A 19,262-nucleotide genomic window follows, 5' to 3' on the forward strand; every position below is an offset into this window, starting at 1 on the left:
AATTCACATGTTTACGAAGGGACTCAAAAGGCACCAGGTTGCCGGAGACAGGGTGTCCTTTTCCTGTTTTGCTTTGTGGTTTGTTTGTCGCCTTCTTATCTTTCATACATGATGGATATGCTAAAGGTTGTTTATATGCTGCAAATAGCTTCTCCCTGTCATGCGTGCCTCTTACCTTTGTGGTGGTCTTCCTGACACAAAGATTTTTCATTTTCATGTTTAATCTGTGATTCTTTCCTTTGTGACTTCACGGCTCTTCCCCCACCCCAAGATTATAAAGATATTCCTCTGACTTCCCCCCCCCCCGACGTTTTAAACACTTTATGCTAGCTTTTAAAAATGTTTTTTATTTTTTTTAAATTTTTTTTTTTAAATTATTTATGATAGTCACACAGAGACAGAGACAGAGAGAGAGAGAGAGGCAGAGGCACAGGCAGAGGGAGAAGCAGGCTCCATGCACCGGGAGCCCGATGTGGGACTCGATGTGGGACTCGATCCCGGGTCTCCAGGACCGCGCCCTGGGCCAAAGGCAGGCGCCAAACCGCTGCGCCACCCAGGGATTCCCTAAAAATGTTTTTATTTCTTTAAACTGCTTATAATTCAGTTTACATATAGTGTGAGAATAACTCCCCTTTAGCATCACAAAAAGCTTAAGGGAGAAAAATGAGCACATGTGGGCCCCAGCATTAAGGAGCACAGGGTCTGGCAAGATCCGAGGTCAGATGCAAAGGGGTCAGATGCAAAGGGGCCGTCAGACAACAAAGGCTCTGAGCAGGAGAGGGCTTCAGCCAGGGAGGGGAGAGGCTCTCCGCTGTTGAGACCCAAGTTCAACTTCAGTCTCCTGCAACAACTTAAACTCAATTATAGCTTCCCTGACTGGAGTGAAGAACTGAAGATGAGGGAGAGCTTAGCATGATCCAAAGGCTCCTTTCTCTACCAGCAGTTTTAAGTGCCGGGGCTGGTCTCTAAGTCAGCACTTCCCTGGCCTGCTGCTGTGAGCATCACTTGGTGAGCTTGAAAGACGCAGGTTCTGGAGCAACAACTCTCTGGCCCGTGCTAGTGACACTGGGACTCCCTCAGGAAGGGGCTCCCTGCCCTCCATTCACACCTAATAATGTTATGGGGGTTTTTGGATAGTTGGCCTCAGCACCGGCTAAGGGGACAAGGCTGGCATTTCCGGAAAACACAGAAAGCTGCAAGATAGTAAGGGCCAAGGGCTCATGCTCAGCAGAGAGCAGGTTTTTCAATTCTGAGCAATCTAAAAGGCAAACTATGTGACAATTTCTTTCTCTGCTTCCCTGCTGTTCCGGCACAGGAAGCCAGCTGCTATAACACTGTCTACTTTTGCAACACTACCTACTTTGTTTCCCAGGCTTGCCTCCACCTGGGGAGACTTCCTGAACGAGGAACAAATAGATTCCTTGGGCCCCTGAATCTAGAGTACCAGTCTCCTAAGAGAAACCTGTTGTTGGCCTCCTCAAGAGTTCTGGTTAAGCCATCCTTGCATACAGAGTAAAAGTGTGCAGTCAGTTCCCACCCTTCCTCCCCCCAATCTAAGCCACTGCAGATTCTGCTGGAAGGTCACCTGTGGGAACAGGTGACTCCCACAGAGATCATGCAATCTGGACTGAAGGGACCCAAAGTGCTTTGGGGTGCCACAAATGTCTGAATTGAGGATGTATTTTTTTTAAAAAAAAGGCATTCTTTATACCTCAAAAAATTCAATTAAAATAAAATTAGCTAACACTTAAAAAACCATTAACACCCACCCCTAAATGTGTTATAGATCCATCAATTGGCCACCTGCCAGGATCTGTGCTGGTGTGCACCCTTGGGCATCAGTGTGAGCTGCACATAAATGTACCATGAACTGGTTGGGCTGTAGATCAGCGGCTACCACTCTGAGCATGGCCTTGCAGCAGAGCCCTGTGACCAAGTACACCCCACAGCAAACGTGCCTATGCTCAAGAAATAAGCCCAGGCCAGCCCAACACTTCCACTTGGCACACAAGCACAGTCCTTTTTAATGGGACACAAACAAGGGACTCAATCACATGTCACTGTAGGGTTCACACACACATATGCTAAGGGTCGGGGTGTGTATGTGAGGGTGCTATATAACTCTTATTTCATGACTGTGATGAGGCATTCTAACAGGAATTGAACATTTTATACATAATTTGGCTTCAAGTAAAAAATTACTATTGACAGATTGAAGCCTAAAGTTTCAATGGCGAGAGCTTCAAGGCCATAAGCCATTAAGTGAGTTGCAGAGAAATCTTTTATCACTTACATACAGCCTCAGCACTTTACAACTGAGACAAAGGATGGAGGTGGATGCTAAGACTGATGTTAAGATAGTAACAGTTTGGGGCACCTGGGTGGCTCAGTTGGTTAAGCAGCCAACTCTTAATTTTGGCTCAGGTTATGATCTTGGGGTCATCAGGTCAAGCCTGCCATCAGGCTGCACACTCAGCACAAAGTCTGCTTGTCCCTTTCCCTCTGCTCCTCCTCCAGCTCACTTGCTTGCTCTCTCACAAATGAATAAACAAAATCTTAAAAAGTTCCATCCTGATTTCAATTTTTTTTTAATTTATTTATGATAGTCACACAAAGAGAGAGAGAGAGACAGAGACACAGGCAGAGGGAGAAGCAGGCTCCATGCACCGGGAGCCCGATGTGGGATTCGATCCTGGGTCTCCAGGATCGTGCCCTGGGCCAAAGGCAGGCGCCAAACCGCTGCGCCACCCAGGAATCCCTCTTTTTTTTTTTTCTTTTAAAGATTATTTATTTATTCATGAGACACAGGCAGAGACACAGAGTAAGAAGCAGGCTCCTCGCAGGGAGCCTGATGTAGGACTCGATCCCTGGACCTGGGATCATGCCCAAGCCGAAGGCAGATGCTCAACCGCTGAGCCACCCAGGCATCCCATTTTAGCTCTTTTATTTAGGTCTTTCATCCATGCTGAACCTCATTAAGGAAATGCAAAACAAAAGCACCCCGAGATACCACATCACACTCACTAGGATAGCTGTCAAAAAAGTTGACTGTAACAAGTTTGACAAGGATGTGGGGAGATGAGAACCTGCACACTGCTAATGGAAATGGAAAATGGTGCAGCCACTATGGAGAAAAATTTGGCAGTTCCTCAAAAAGCTAACGTTACCATATGACCCAGCAATTCCACTCTTTATGTATACTCAATAGAAAGGAAAACATAGGTCCACACAAAACCATATGTATGAATGTCCACAGCAACATTATTCGTACTAGCCAAAAGGTGGAAACAACCCAAACATCCATCAACTGATGGATAATGTCCTATATCTGATCAGCAGAAATTACCCAGGCAGAAAAGGACCAAAGCACAATACAAATGGACCTTGAAAGCATCATGTTAAGGGAAAAAAGCCCATCACAAAGGCCACATTTATATGACTCCATTTATGTGAAATGTCCAGGCCAGGCCAATATGTGGGGACAGAAAGTACATTTGTGATTGCTGATGGGTACACAGTTCCTTTTCAGAGTGATGAATGTTCTGAAATTAGACAATGGTAATATCTGCACAACTCTGTGAATATACTAAAACCAGAGAATTAAAAATAAATAAATAAATAAAACCAGGGAATTGTATACTTCATATCTTTTAAAAAATATATTTTGGGCAGTCCCGGTGGTGCAGCCGCCTGCAGCCTGGGGTGTGATCCTGGAGACCCAGGATGGAGTCCCACATAGGGCTTCCTGCATGGAGCCTGCTTCTCCCTCTGCCTATGTCTCTCCCTCTCTTCGCACTCTCTGAATGAATAAATAAATAAATCTAAAAAAAATAAAATAAAAAAATATATTATTTATTTATTTATTCGCGAGAGGCAGAGAGAGGCAGAGACACAGGTAGTGGGAGAAGCAGGCTCCCTACAGGGAGCCTGATGTGGGACTTCCAGGATCAAGCCCTGAGCCAAAGTGCTCAACCACTGGGCCACTCAAGTGTCTTTTTTTTTTTTTTTAAACATTTGAAAGAGAGGGGATCCCTGGGTGGCTCAGCGGTTTGCCTGCCTTTGGCCCCTGGAGCCCCGGGATCAAGTCCCACGTCAGGCTCCCAGCATGGAGCCTGCTTCTCCTTCTGCCTCTGTCTCTGCCCCCCCCTTTCTATGCCCATCATAAATGAATAAATAAAATATTTAAAAATTTTTTTGAAAGAGAGAAAAAGAGAGCACATGTGCGTGCAAGCAGAGGGAGGGAGGGAGGGAGGGAGGGAGGGAGGGAGGGAGGGAGGAGGGAGAGTAAGAGAGAGCAAGAGAGAGTGAGAGTGAGCAAGAGCGTTTAAGAGAGAAAGAGCATGCAAGAGAGAGAGCGCATGCCAGAGTCCCACTGAGCTGGATCTCAGGACCTTGAGATCATGACCTGAGCTGAAATCAAGAGTCAGTCACTTAACCAACTGAGCTACCCAGGTACCCCAGGAATTGTATATTTTAAAATAGTGAATTTTAGGATATGTAAATTAATCGTTATTAAAGAAAAGAAAAAAACCCACACTCCAGACAAGCAGGGTTCCTGGAGTCCACCCCATCCAATGTCAGCCCCATAAGGGTTGGAACATGTTAGGAATAATTTCAGAGAGGATACTGATGGGACAAAGGCTGGCAGAAATAATCCCTAAGAACTCCCAGCCTGTAGGAAAGGCTGACAAATCTTTTAGGCCTTGTTTGTTCAAACTCCCTCTGAAGATCTAGTGGTTCTCAATCAGGTGCGATTTTGCTCCTCACGGGGATATTTGATGATGTGCAGGTCATTTTGGTTGTCACAACCTGGGGTGGTTACTGGCAGCCACTGGGTAGAGGCCAGAGATGCTGCTGCTGAATGATGCATGGGGCAGTCCTCACCATTCTCCAGCCCAAAATGTCAATAGTGCATGGTTGAAAAACCATGATTTAATTTAATGATGGGTCAGTTAGTTTTTAAAAATCCTTGGATTTGGGGCAGGCCGGGTGGCTCAGCAGTTTAGCCCGAAATCAGCCCAGGGCCTGATCTGGGCTCCCTGCATGGGACATGCTTCTCCCTCTGCCTGTGTCTCTGCCTCTCTCTCTCTCTGTTTGTCTCTCATGAATAAATAAATAAAATCTTTAAAAAAAAAAAATCCTTGGATTTATAACCCAGAGGATCTTATATATCAGAAGGGATCCTTCTGATAACAGTAATTTCATCATATCCGAACTGTTCCAAGCAATAGAGCATGCCGCAAACGAGAACCTCAGATGTGGGCTGGCCCAGGCCCACCTCGGACAAACCTATCTCAGAAGAGCAGTCCAGGCCTTTTCATGCTCAGAGCTGGGCAAACCTGCTTCTCAAAGACTGAGGTCTTAAGCAATGAATTATACTTTCAAAGGGCTGCTTATTAAGTTTTAACCTTAAACGGCTAACCAAAGCTTTCTTAAAGAACAGTGTCTCCGGTGGCTCAGCGGCTTAGCACCTGCCTTCAGCCCAGGGCATGATCCTGGAGTCCTGGGATCGAGTCCCACGTCAACTTCCCTGCACGGAGCCTGCTTCTCCCTCTGCCTGTGTCTCTGCCTCTCTCTCTCTCTCTCTCTCTGTATGTCTCTCATGATTAAATAAATAAAATCTTTAAAAAGAACAGCATCTCCTAAAATACTAACCAGTAAAGTTTATCTGAAAGACTCACACAAGGAAATCTTTCCTCACATAAGGAAAGAAAATGTTAAAAAAAAAAAAAAAGAAAAAGAAAAAAAAAGAAAAAATCCACAACAGGAAACTGCTAACTACACAGTTGCTGGTATATGCTGAATGAAATCCAGAGCATATACATAGATACAACCCATCTGTAAATGCCACTCGTCTTTCACAGCCCCTCCAGGCTTAGTGACCCAATGCTAGTGTCATCAACCAAATTTCCAGGCTCTATCTAGCACTCCAAAAACGGTTTGACTGTCTTACTCTGGAAGTACTTCAAGACAGTTGTACTGTAAACATATTTTAGCCCTAAGACCACAACCCGCAGGTCCCTTTCTAAAGGATGAGCCTGAAAATGGAGTGGATTCTTTCATATCTTCATCACATAAAAGGAAAACAATTAAATGTCAATTCATCCGAAAATCACTCAGAGATTAACTACTCCTAGTGCTGCAGTGTGTGATCTTTCGAATTTTCCTAGACAAATACACACACATTAACTTCTTTTCGTAGAAATGGAACCATGTTCTATATACTATTTTATAGCATCCTCGTTCCATATAAAACATACTTATTTTCCTGCCAACAAATCCACAGCTACATCATTTTCTGGCAGAACCGATTACATGGTTGTCCACCTTAATTAAAAAAAAAAAAAAAAGCCTATTAGACTTAATTTTTTTTTTTTTTTTTTAATTTAAGGGTTGGGGAGAGGCAGGGGGAGAGGGAGAGAGAATCCCAAGCAGACTCCCTGCTGAGCACAGAGCCTGATGCGGGGCTTGAGCCTACAACCCTGAGATCACTAAGCTGAGCCAAAACCACAAGTGTGTTCCCCAAATGAATGCGCCACCCAGACGCCCCTCCTGTTGGACTTTGTCTTCAGTATTTTGCCACAATCCTGGAACATACCTACATCCTTTTCACACTTGCCTGATTGCTTTCCCCCTAGAATAAATTCTCAGAAGCAGAATTGTTAGCTGTTTTCAAAATCTGAGTTTCACAAAGCCAAACTTCCCTCTGTGAGTGTGACAACTCATCCTGTTACCGGCAGCCCACGAAAGTTGTCTCTCCATCCAAGGGAGTGCAGAGCCGCTCCAGGACACACACTCCCCCTGGGGTCTATCTACCAATGACCAGCACCTTGGACCCTGAAGATGCCCTCAGCTGGCCAAATCCTGCCAACACAGGCTGACTCCTTAGTCTCGATCTGTGAACCAACAACGTAAACCAACAATGAAGCCATACTCCTGCCAGGTGTCAGCTGTTTCCACATACCCCCATCCATTCCGAAAACCAGCTTAAACACCCACAGGCTGTTTGTGCTAAACAAGATGCCATGTGGTAAAAGGAAACCTCCCTGTGGCTACAGTCTGTGAGTAAACTTGTCAATAAACTCAATTCTGCCCACATCTCATCCCCACCAGGGTGATGTTCCTACATCTTCTAGCCTCAGGGTCAAACTCAGGCCACCTCTCCTGAAAGCTGAGGCTTACACTGGTTTGCTGCCTCGAGCTCAGCGGTTGTGGGCTTATAGGAGAAAACTGGAGAGGAACTTACGTAAAAATGAAAATGTAAGAAGTGGGCCAGCACACTGGGGGCCACGCCAGGGAAGGTGGCCAGGAGTGTCTGCAGGTAGACCTCCAGATCCTTCTCCCTTTTTTCCACCAAACTTCTTGAGTTTTTCCCAATTATCTTTTTAGGCGGAAGCAGATTTTTATCAATTTTCCTTTCTGCAACCAGCTGTAAGAAAACAGAAGTGTGGTCAACCACAGACCAAGAGGTTCTGTGATGGTGCAGGATCAAGGCAAGCAGCCCAGGGACAGGTGCTCATCACAACTCCCACAACCCCTCCTGGCAGGAGTATCAGAATTAGTGATCCAACCAGTGTATCTGGAATTTGGCCTCATCAGATTCAATTAATAGTAGAATACCAGGATAATTCCAGACCAGGAGCTCCATCTGGAGACTGGAGAGACATTCAGAAAATACCTCCAGGCCCCTAAAAACCACCATCTGGAATTCCAAACCAGAATGAAAACCAATCAGGGCAGTGGCGTGTCTTTAAAATACTCATGTTGCAAATGACCTGGAGAGAGGTGGCTCTCTCCAAAAGCAAAGAAAGAAATGGAATCACACCCAGATATTCAAGTATAGGCTCTGGAAGAGCTACGGTCAGGTGAACCAAGTTTAAACCTGTTCCCTCCCCGGGAAACTGAACATTATAGGCATGGAGCCAGTTCTGCCCTAAATTTAATGTGTGGCACAATAGAAATTCGGCCTAAAAGCCCCCCAAGCCCTGAGACACAGATTCCTAGTTCTCCAGCGTTACCTTTTCGTGTAGATCATAGAAATCGCTGTAGCGGTGCTTGACTGTCCATTCATGGCTACCATCGGTGACCTGGATGATGTAAACCTACAAGGGAAAACCAACAGTCCTTGCCCAGCCAGCGACAAGGAAAGCCCCGTCTTTCCCTCAACAACAGCTGCAGGCCACCCCAGACCATTCCAACCCCCAGGCCAAAGTTAGGCTGCCCCTGCCCACTAGCCTCTGTGTGGATTCCTGCAAAGCAGCAGGACCCTCTCTCAGCTTCCTCCATGGCCCTAGCACCAGCTGGCAGGCACATGGCATCAATCTGAGGCTCTATCCAAAAGTGAGAAACAAAAAAAGTAACCATCTAATTAAGCCATCTCTTTAGTTTTTTTTACTCCCAGCCTCCTACCTGAGCTGCAGGCAAGGCCACCCCTTCCAAGAGAGGCAGAACAGGGTGGGGTCTGGTAGGACTAGCTTCTCGGCTATTTTTCCAGCTGCCCTATCTCCTAGAACCCAGACCCTTTCCAATGCTTTCAGCTGGTTCCTGGCTAGGATTTCTGCTGTTGAGCCCAGAGTCAAAGCACTAAGAAGCCGACTGGAGGGCAGGGGAACAATCAAGACCTAGTGACGGGCAATCTGGCTTAGTGGGTTAGGGGAATGGGCCCCGGAGGCCAGAAAGACCCAACTTCAAAACTTGGTTCTGCCATTTCCTGGTTGGCTTATGTAAGTAACTGGGAGCTTAAACTCTCTGAGCCTCAGTTTCTCCATCTTAAAATCTGATAGGTTTAGTAACTGAACAAAGTAATCCATGCAAAATGCTTTTGTACAAGGCCTGACATGCAGCAAGTGTTCCACAAGAGGTGTGTTAATAATATAATAATCAGCACGCTGGGAGACAAACTGTAGGGTCAGCCTGGATCACCACTTGCCTGGTACCCATGCAGAGGAAGGGCTCAGCCTAGAAAAACAGGGAGGGCTTTTTGGAGCTGACATCCCAGCTGAATGCTGCTTGTGGGTGACAGCCAGTCAGCCACAGCTCCGAGACCTCAACCCTCACCTGGAAAGGTCCCCTGGTTCCACGGTCCCGCCCCTCTCTGCAGCACGCAGGGAAGGGGGAGGAGAAATCCTCAAATCGACTGAAGCCTCCAAGGAAGAGCAGCCCTTTCTCCAGGGCTGGCCTGTTGCTCCAGGATCCGCCCCCAGCCCCTCTTCCCAGCCGGGCAGCTTCCCTCCCCCTCCTGCCGCCCAGGAAAGGAAAAAGAGCCAGAGAAATGACCCTCAGGAGGAGGGTTAGGATGAGGGCCAAGGGGGTGGGGTGAAGGCAAGGCCAAAGCCCCCCCCTCCACACTTCCCACCCTCAGGGAACAAAGAACAGGAGGCTGAGAGATGCTCCGTGCGCCCCACCCCGAGGCCAGTCCCTGCCAGGAGCCTACGAGGCCCACAAGCCTGGCGACCAACCCCATCCAGATCCAGAAGAGCCTCCCGACTCCATCACCGTCGGGAGCTCCACCCCCCTTTTCTGTCCTCCACCTCCCCCACCGCCTGAAGTGTGTGGGCGGCTTGCGGCCCCGACGCGCTCCCTCCGCCCAAAGCCACGAAGACCCCGCAGGTTCCGGCCGGAGAGGCCCTCAATCCCCCCGTGTCACGGCCCCACTCGCCCCGCATTCTGGCCTCAGCCTGACCTCCTTTTTGGAGCGAATCTCACCCGCGACCTCCAGCCCCATCAGGGCCCCGCTGCCCGCTCCTCGTGGCCCGCGGGGCTCCGAGCACCCCGCCCCCGGCCGTCCTCCCGGGCCGGCGCCCCTCCAGGCCGAGCTATCCGGAGGACCCCCGGCTCCCGCAGACCCCTTCACCCCCAGAGCCTCCCCACCCCCGCGCCCAGCCCCTCCCCGGGCGCACCGAGGGCCCCGTTCCCGGGCCTGCGGGGCCTACGCACCCCTTCCGCGGACCCGCTCCTCCCCGGTGGCCGGGCAGCGCCCCCCGACCCGGGCTCCGGGGTCCAGCCGCCACCCCCAGTCCCGGCGCCCGCGCCCCCTGCACACCGTGTACGTGTCCACGAGCTCAGAGCCCACGACACGCGCCTCCTTGGCCGGCTCGGCCTCCCGCTCGGGCCCGAAGCTGCGCGCCGCCGCCGCCATGTTCCGGGCTCCGTTGCCGCAGCCGCCGCCGCCGCCGCCGCCGCCGCCGCCGCCGCCGCCGCCGCCGCCGCCGCCGCCGCCGCCGCCGCCGCCGCCGCCGCCGCCGCCGCCGCCGGGCGCAGACTGGCAGCAGCAGGGGGCGGGGTCAGCGTCCCGCCGCCCCCTGGGCCCCGCCGCCCCCCGCCCCCGCCCCCGCCGCGCGCGCCGCCGCCATCTTGGCCCCCCGCCTCCGCCCCGCCCCGCCCCGCCCCGCCCCCCGCGCGTAACTGACAGCAGCCGCCAGCAGCGCGCGTGCGCAGACCGCAGAGGCCCGAGCGCGGACCCCCAGAAGGGCCGAGGCGCCGGGCGGGGACGGCTCTGCGCCCGGCGAGCGAGGACCGAACGCCCCGCGCCTCCCGGGCCACCCGAAGGAAGTCACCGCTCCGCCCGCTCTCAGTTTCCCCTTCCAGAACAAGAGTCAGCCGTCGCCCCTCGCCTGGCTCTCAGGCTCATCCTCCGCAGGGCGCGCACGGGAGGATTGAAGTTACGAGCTGTGCGCGGAGCCCGAGCTGGACACAGTAACTTGGCGCCAGTTGTTAACGCCTCCAGGACTTGGAGACCTCCTGTACCGTATGGGACTAATCCACGCAGTGCCCGGCACTCAAGGCAGGGAGCTGGTGTGGTTATGGAGACGGGGCTCCGCAGGTGGGTGGAAGGGAGGGATGGGTGCTGGCCGTGGAGCGCAAGTCCCCGAGAGCCCGGAAGGAGGGGCTGGCTCACAGGCTGGCCCTGGACCTAGGAACTATAGTACTGGAATGGGGAAGCACAGACACAGAGATGGAGCCCTAACCCAGGGGAAGACCCCCACCTGGAAGAGGGGGATGGTAGCCCAGCTGAAGGGAAAAAGTCTAGCACGGATGGGGCATCTGTAGATGTGTGCACTGAATGACCAAATGCAGCTTACCCACACCCAGAGCTAGTGCTGTTCTCCCTGGGGAGATGAGAGGTCTTGGCTATGGATGCTCTGACACCCCCGGGCCCAAGGGCTCCGGAGCACTCTGTGCTAATGTGGGTGAATGACTTCCTTCTTCAATGGTTACACAACGCCATACTCTGAGCTTGGCATTCAAAGCTTCTCTTGAAAGGGCCTCTCTTTGCTGCATACTGCTGGCCAGCACCCTCCCTCCGCAACAGGCTTAGCTTAAGACGGGGGCTGCCAAGTCAGACGTATTCCGAACAGATCACCAGCCCTCCAGGAGCTGGAGTTTCCTCATCTGAAAAGTGGGAATGATATTACCCATCTTCCTGATTGGATAAGAATTGAACTCCTGTGTGTAGGGGCCTGGCCCTGGGCCCACTATTTTTCAGCACCTGTCCTGTTCTTGGCTCATGTTTTCTTTCATTCAAGAAGACTTTCCAGAGTCCCCTGGGAACCATGGGGGACAGAGGGAAAAAGATGTGGTCCTTTTGCAGCCCTTCATCTGCTCCCTGCACTGGGCAGAGGACACAGGGATTCAGGCCAGCCTGAGATCACCAGGGCTGGGGGAGGGGGTGGAGGATAATGCAGGCTGGGATGGGCTGGGCCGGCAGGGAATGAGGTGGGGCAGGGCTATTTAAGCCCAGGGCTGGCTGGCAACCCCAGCAGCCTGCCCTGTGAGCCGCCAGCATGGATGACATCTACAAGGCTGCGGTGAGGGACTGGGCTGGGCAGGGCTGGGGTGGATGGGCCCACTGGGGCCTCACTCAACTCACGATGGGGAGTGAGGTCACCCTACAAAGGTAGTGGGGACCTGGGAGAGGGCCCATGCAACTTTCAGCCCAGGCCCTCAAGGGGATGGATGGTGGATCTGGCATTCTAATTCCAGGGTGTAGAAGGAGTGAGGGGTTTAGGGTGAGGGGTTCAAGGTCTGGAGAGGAGCTTTTTGGAGGGTGGGAGAGGTCATAACTTTTAGTCTGCCCCTGTCTCCAAGTGTCTGTAGTCTGTGTCACTATCTTCCAGCTACATCTCCCTTCACTTGTGCCTGTGGTTTTTGGATCTTTGCCTTTATCAGTCTCTTTCTATCTCTTTGTTCCTCCTAGCTGTCCCTCTGAGTCTCTGCTTCTGTTTCCCTGTCACCACCTCATCCCCCTCTCCGTTTCTGCCCCTCACATTCTGCTCCTCACCCTCCCCCCCCTCACCTCCAGCTCCTTGGATGGCTGAAGATGCTGTGGAGGGTGGGACAGTTTGAGAAGGGGGCTGGTGAGCCAGAATCCTGAGCTGGAAAAGGGGCTTAGAAGTTTGAGGTAGGCAGGGAAGCGCTAAGCATGGGGGAGACACAGGGAAAAAGGAATCAAGAACTAGGGCCCCCACCCCCATCAGGCCTGGAGGGCTCAGGGGTCAGTGGTTTAGCCAGGGGTGAGGGCTGGAGAGTGGTCACCCCGAGTCCCTGCAGCATCCTAGGGTCACTGAGGGGCCTCAGATACTAGTCCCTCCCAGGAGAAGGGGGGTGTTGCTGACCTCCCCCTGTCCCAGAGGCAAGGATGTTCGGCATAGACAACTGTCCCCAAGGGAACCCCTCCCTCAGCCCTGGGAGTGCAACCTCACTTCTGGGCAGGGGAGAGCTAGAGCTGACTCTGGGGCTGTCCCTGCCTGTCCTACAGGAGTCCACAGAGCTGGCGGGGGAGGGAACAGCCCTCCACCCTGTGCCCATACAAGGCCTGGTGGGGCTGGGGACTAATTTTGGCTCCTGAGGCACCAGCAGGCCAGGGGGCCAGATAATGCTGCCCCACCCCCTGCATGCCAGAGTCCCCAGAACAATCACCAGGTTTAACTTTGTCCCCCGTTAAAAATAGCCCAGTGGCTGTCCCGGTCAGGTTACAGTGGGTGGCTTTACCCATCCCCACACTGGTTTTATTGTCCCAACCTGAGGGACAGCTGTCCCTCAGGCCACCCAGCTTGGATTTCAGCAGGGGAGCCGAAAGGGCATTGAGTGGTCACTGACTATTGTTATTCGGGGTCACCTTGGCCCTGGAAGGGGTGCCCACCTGTCACCCTGGCCCTAAGCCCAGCCTCAGTGAGGCCAGCTGGGTCACCTCAGGACTTTGGGGGACAGGGAGTGAGGACTGAGGACTGTGACCTGGGAATGGCCTGCCTCTTCCTGGCTTCACTTTCCCCATCTGTGGAATGGGTTGATTTCCTTAATAGCAGCCAAGTCCTGAATCAGTCCTGAGACCTCTTTTTCTCTCCAGGTAGAACAGCTGACAGAAGAGCAGAAAAATGGTGAGTACTCCAACATATGTGGGGGTGCGACAGGGCCAGGCTGGGGGAGCATGAGGACCCCCAAGGCCAGGGTCCCTCTCACCACAACCTCAGAGGTCTTGGAGGGAAACAGGCAGTTGGCAGATGGCCCCAGAGGTCTGGCCTTCTGGGATCCTGGCTTCTGAGCCCTGACCACTCTATCTCCCCCTCCTTCCCTTTGGACACAGAATTCAAGGCAGCCTTTGACATCTTCGTGCTGGGCGCCGAAGATGGCTGCATCAGCACCAAGGAGCTGGGCAAGGTGATGAGGATGCTGGGCCAGAACCCCACACCCGAGGAGCTGCAGGAGATGATTGACGAGGTGGATGAGGACGGTGAGCCCCCTGCCCCCCAGACCCTAGACCCACATCAGCCTCCAGTGCTTGGGCCCCAAATCCTGGCTCCGCCACTTATTACTCTGTGCCCTCGAAGGAACCTTTAACCTCTCTGAGCCTCAATCGTGTCATCTTCTGAAATGGATATAATGACCACACTCGTCTCACGGAGTTGCTATGAGAATGCATGCAGCAGGGCACCTGGGTGGCTAAGCAGTTGAGTGGCTGCCTTTGGCTCAGGGCATGGTCTTGCAGTCCCGGGATCGAGTCCCTCATCAGGCTCCCCTGCAGGGAGCCTGCTTCTCTCTCTGCCTGTGTCTCTGCCTCTCTCTCTCTCTCTGTCTCTCTTGAATAAATAAATAAAATATTTTTAAAAAGAGAGAGAATGCACGCAGCAAGAGCACAGGGGTTTAGTGTCAAGAGCATTCTAACCATCCCTCACTGATGGCTGGGCCGCTCACCTTGCAGGCAGTGGCACAGTGGACTTTGATGAGTTCCTGGTCATGATGGTTCGGTGCATGAAGGATGACAGCAAAGGAAAGTCTGAGGAGGAGCTGTCCGACCTTTTCCGCATGTTTGACAAGTGAGTGCATGACCCAGGACCTCTGACCTGACTCTTGCAGAGGTGGGGAAAGGGGGACAGTCTTGTGACCTCAAGGCCTCAGTTTCCCACTCTGTGCAATGGGAAAATGGGATGTCCCACCCCATTTTCAGTGCTGGCCCTGCCTTGCCTCCTGGTATCATGGGTGGGGCTTCTTCCCTTCCTCTGGCCCACACCATGAGCTCTGAGGTCCCCTTCACATCCCCACCCCCGGCACAGAAATGCTGATGGCTACATAGACCTGGATGAGCTGAAGGTGATGCTTCAGGCTACCGGTGAGACCATCACGGAAGATGACATTGAGGAGCTAATGAAGGATGGTGACAAGAACAATGATGGCCGCATTGACTATGACGGTGAGGGGGGGCAGTGCCCTTGATCCCTCCTTGCCCACACCTTGCCCAGACCTCTTCTCTGACCTAGGTCTACTCATCTCTCCACAGAGTTCCTGGAGTTCATGAAAGGAGTGGAGTAGATACCATCACCCACGCAGAACTGCCTGTGCCACCATCCAACTCCAGCTGGGCCCTGGGGTGGCGGCAAGGGGCCGGGGTCCCCAGGATGTGAGCTTGGGTGTGTCCTCGACCATGGGCCCTCCCTGACAGCCTCCCCCAGCCCCATCCGAGGGAATGCAAATAAAGCCCTGCTCCCTGGAGGCCTGGTGTCCAGCTTTCATTCCCCAGGGGGCTGTGGATGCCTCACCAGGGCCCACTGCTGCTCTAATGACCACTACCTGCCATATCCCAGAGCCTATGCTCCACCCATCCCTGTACACGATCTTCTGTCAGAGGGGTTAGATTTGGCTAGAGATTACAATGCCCCATGGCCTCCTGGCTCTTTTCTATGCTTGCCTATGCCCAGGCCCCATCTCCAGAGATTCAGCATGTAGAGTTGGCCCAGAATCTACTTTTAACAGGCTCCTGGGGGCTGTGGCTTTGACCACCAGTTGGTAGCTGAGAGGTCCTGTGCTTGGAGAGAGCAGAGCACCCTGCTAGGCCCTGGAGGCCACTCTGTGTGGCAGCCCAGCATCTTCTCAGCGCTGGTTGCAGAGAAGCTGGGTGCTATAGGGGCTCAGTAAGCTGTAGCACTAGTCCATATGCCCACTCACTTGCATTTCACGCTGGTGACACATTCTCTGGGACTAAGGCACACACCATCTACTCTCCTTCCATTCACCCATTTGCCAGATGAGGACCCTAGGGCCCAGAGAGGTGCAGGGACCTGTCAAGGTCATCCAGTGAGTCTGGCGGAGAATAGAGCCACCTGGCTCCCCGCCCGGAGCTCTGAATGATGAGTCAGGTCCAGACAGGCATAATTTCTAGTTGACCCTGAAGTTGACCCAGAGGCCCCAGCAGCCCACTTTTCCTCCCTGATAGAATGCAAGTATGAGGCTTGGCGGCTCTCAGCTTAGTAGGGGCTGGATCTGCAGCCAGAACAGTGGCACTGGCCTTGGAGAGGGGGCAGCAAGGATGTGGAGGTGTCAGCAGCGGTGCTAGCAGGAGCGACAGCTGCCACGGTGTGTAGGCTCCATCCAGAATGCCAGCAGCTGTCCTCACTCCACCCAGCCACTCCAAGGCCTCTCCACCTGTGCCCCAGCCTTAGCATTCCGCAGACAGGCCCAGCATTCCGGAGACAGTCTTGGAATTCTGGAGATGCCTCCAGTGGAGGCCAGAGCCACAGGAGCTGCCCGGTCCCTGGAGAGGCCTCTGGGAGAGCTGAGGGGTCCCTTTGGGCCTGCCCTTGGGAGCTGGAAAACTCAAGGACCTACATGTACACCGTCTAATGACAATATCCCATGAGAGGAGGCAGGGCCACCGTGAGCCCATCTGCACTTGTCACATACCTACCACATGCTTGGCATGGGCTGGATGCTGGAACCCTTCAGAGGGAGGCCCAGTCCCTCATTCCATGAAATTATCATCAACTCAGGAAGACAAGAGGGTGATGATGAGTGTAGTGAGGAAACCAATGTAGTACTGGAACGGGGATTATAGAGATGTGGGGGCCACGAAATAAGAGTGGTCAGGGATCCTGAAGGAAGCATGTTTCTGGTGGGACAATCAGAGAAGAGATAGATGGGGAGTCCTTTGTGCATGTCAAAAGCTGAGATGCCTCTGGGATAGGGTAGTGAGGATGGCAAAGCAGGGCTGGAACTGTGGGGGCAGAGAGAACGCTATAAAGTCAGGTGTCATCAGAGTGAGAAGGGCTTTCCCAGCCCTGGTCCTGGATGAGGCCCCTGGGAAGAGGAAGTATAGAGAGAGGGGGGCCCAGGACTGGACACTGGGCATCCCATGTGAGTAGTCCAGGAGACGAGATATAGAGATCCCGGGGGGGGGGACCCTGAGTGAGTGAGGGACCCTGGGAGCCAAGAGGAGGGATGGACACTTTGAAGGCAGCTGGATGCCCTGGGGTTAGGGACCTGGAGGCCCCTGATGCCTGGGCCACCTGGACATGAGGGTTTCATTGGAGTGGGATAGGTGAGATAGGAGCCCGACTGGAGACGACCAAAGGAGTGAGTGGAGGTAAAGGGGAGATGGTGATCTGGACAAACATGGTGCAGTTTTACAGGAAAAGCGCTTTAGCTGCAGGGAGATGTGGAATCCAGGGACGCTTGTTTGAGGAGGTGGGGCAGGGAATGCTCAAGAACAACCCAGTGCAGCTGGCAAAGGGTGATAAAAGATGCAGGGCCAAGGTTGCAGAAGGTGAGCAGCCTTGGGTCTCTGGGGAATGTTTTAAGGGCCTGGATCCAAGCTGGGTAAGGAGAATGGGGCTGAAGGCATGAGGGAAGAACTGTGGCTGTGGGGGATACTCAGCACAGGTCGGGGTGTTCAGGGGAAGGAATGTCCTGAACGGAGATGCCAAAGGTCACATCCCTATCAGTGGTGAGCCAGAGGACAGGTGGCTGAGGTAGGGGAGGAGGAAGTGGTTGTCAGTGAGGATGATTGGGGGCACCCGGGGGATGTGGGCTGTTGTTGGGATCGGGAAAGGAGAAGAGAGAAACTCCAAGAGTGAAGCTTTCTGTGAACAAAACAGGAGGATGGGGCACCTGGGTGGCTCAGTAGTTGAGCATCTGCCTTCAGCTTAGGTCGTGATCCCGGGGTCCTTGGATGGAGTCCGGCGTCAGGCTCCCCTCAGGGAGTCTGCTTCTCCCTCTACCTATGTCTTTGCCTCTCTCATGAATAAATAAGTAAAGTCTTTTTTAAAAAGAGGATATATGGGGATGGGTTGTGCCTTAAAGAGGGGTCCACAAGGAGGGGAGCCTGTACCATTGTACTGGTGTCTCTTTTCCAGGATGAGATTGGTTGGGGGAAGAACTAGAGTCATCTACTCCTTCCAGGCATGCTCACCCCAGAATTCTAGCTGGGAGAGGCTGAGCTGTGACCCTCCACATACCCACCTGATGCATGAGCACACACATCACACATGTATGCAGCCAAGGGCTCACAAACTCCCACCAGCACAGAGCGCTGAGCTCCCCTCAAGCATCACCTATTTCGACTGTTTTGCTGTGTGTTCAGTCCTCTTCATTTTTTCTGGGTTAGTCACCCTTGGCCTACATAGTGCTTCCTCCATGAAGGCTCCCTTGATCTCTTGATCAGAAGCAACCGCTGGAGTCTCCTTCTGACTGCTCTTGCCTTTTCATATTATGGTTGTCTAGTTACTCCCTGCTGCCCCGAGACTTTGATCTCCGCTGGGTGGTCCCACTGACCGGCACAGGGGCCTTGACACAGTGGCCCCTTTTGGACCTCTTGCAGTTCCCTCTTTGCCCATTAGATGGCACAAGATGCCTGTGGCTGGGCCCCTTGATCTTCCGTAGCAAGGCTACCTGGGGTCTGTTTCCAACTGGCCCCCAGTAAGCAGGGACCTTCGTGGAAGATCCTTACCCGCCTCCCTGATGGGGAAAACGAGGCACAAAGAGGGAGAAGACCTGCTTGAGGCCACACAACAAGTTCACAATAGAATTGGGGCTCTCAGACCCTGCTGCAGGTTGTTTTTCTGTAATGTGGGGTGGGCTGCCCTGCACATCCTGCTCCAATAGACACAGGCCTCCCTGCAGCCCCAGCTGGGCTGAGACCCCCAGGGTGAGCTAGCAGACTGAGGAGTTGTTGGGCCTCCTGCTCACAGCTGGTGGCCACATGCTAGTTGAGGGGCTGTCAGGCTCAATCTGCAGCCAGGCTTTGGCCCTCAGCCCAGTCTGAAGGCTGGAACTCCTCCCCAGGGAGATGGAGGCAGAGGGGCTCCACCGTTCTGAGGGCCCATGACATAATGACCACCACGGCAGCCCCTGTACAAGCACACCTCAGTAGTGTAGAGCCTGCTACCTCCAAGGTGGTTGCTCCCTGGTCATGGAAGCAGGGGACTGAGGCCCAAAGAGGGGAGGGCTTTAACCAAATTTCTGGGAGGAGCCAGAGGCTGGGCTGGGCTGATGCTAGTCCTGGGCCTCCTTGAGTAGTCCCTGGTCCAATGCCAGGTCAGGACCCGCTGGGAGGAGGCATGCAAGTGGCAGAGGGAGATGGAGACAGGGAGATGAGGTTCCAGGTCCCTGGGTCCTTCTCATGCTGACTCAAGGAGCCAACCTATTTCCCTTCCAGGGATGAGATGGGGGTGGGGGAGGCAGGATCCCAGTACCTCAGTAGTCCCACAAGAAAAAGAAATTCCCAGGAAGGGGCAGGGCTGAGCAAGGCCTGTTGCCAGCCTGCTGTGTGGCCTGGGCCAGGTCCTTCACTCTCTGACGCCTCCAAGTTTCTTGACCACCATCTAAGGGCTCAGGCTGGTCCATCTGGGAGGCCTCACTTGCAGGAGTTTCTAGAATCCTTGGAATTCCAACTCTGGCTGAAGTTTGAGATCTTAGTGCCTAGAGCCTCAGATTCTGAGTGAAGGGCTTTGGGGGGTGGGGGGTGGAGTGGCAGCTGCTGGGGTGGGGGACAGAGA

General features: G+C 53.2%; 2 protein-coding genes across 4 annotated transcripts in view; one reads left to right on the forward strand and one right to left on the reverse strand.

The window, feature by feature from the left end:
• NISCH (nischarin) overlaps positions 1-10,190 on the reverse strand; it is a 32,008-nt gene extending 21,818 nt beyond the window's left edge. For 2 of the 3 annotated variants that reach the window (XM_055342875.1, XM_055342878.1), the window contains exons 1-3: positions 10,043-10,190; positions 8,019-8,102; positions 7,247-7,429 (exon numbers count right to left, since the gene is read on the reverse strand). In XM_055342875.1, coding sequence (XP_055198850.1) covers positions 7,247-7,429; positions 8,019-8,102; positions 10,043-10,138 — 363 coding nt within the window. In that variant the 5' untranslated portion in view covers positions 10,139-10,190. Of the gene's footprint in view, positions 1-7,246; positions 7,430-8,018; positions 8,103-10,042 lie in introns of those variants that run through there. The other variant, XM_055342877.1, reaches the window with a different exon arrangement.
• A 1,539-nt stretch (positions 10,191-11,729) lies between these two features.
• TNNC1 (troponin C1, slow skeletal and cardiac type) lies at positions 11,730-14,985 on the forward strand. The gene is made up of 6 exons (XM_055343729.1): positions 11,730-11,807; positions 13,346-13,376; positions 13,583-13,729; positions 14,198-14,312; positions 14,550-14,686; positions 14,774-14,985. The coding sequence occupies exons 1-6, from the start codon at positions 11,784-11,786 to the stop codon at positions 14,803-14,805; spliced, it is 486 nt and encodes a 161-aa protein (XP_055199704.1). The 5' UTR covers positions 11,730-11,783; the 3' UTR covers positions 14,806-14,985.
• Positions 14,986-19,262: the final 4,277 nt, after the last annotated feature.

The sequence above is a fragment of the Nyctereutes procyonoides genome, unplaced genomic scaffold (genome assembly GCF_905146905.1).
Source record: "Nyctereutes procyonoides isolate TBG_1078 unplaced genomic scaffold, NYPRO_anot_genome, whole genome shotgun sequence".
Classification (NCBI taxonomy): domain Eukaryota; kingdom Metazoa; phylum Chordata; class Mammalia; order Carnivora; family Canidae; genus Nyctereutes; species Nyctereutes procyonoides.

Bases quoted from the DNA above. Each gene is read 5' to 3' on its own strand.
- TNNC1 (XM_055343729.1), top strand. From the start codon at position 11,784: ATGGATGACATCTACAAGGCTGCG. The intron at 11,808-13,345 runs GTGAGGGACTGG...TTTTCTCTCCAG, and splicing joins ATGACATCTACAAGGCTGCG to GTAGAACAGCTGACAGAAGA. The intron at 13,730-14,197 runs GTGAGCCCCCTG...CTCACCTTGCAG, and splicing joins TGACGAGGTGGATGAGGACG to GCAGTGGCACAGTGGACTTT.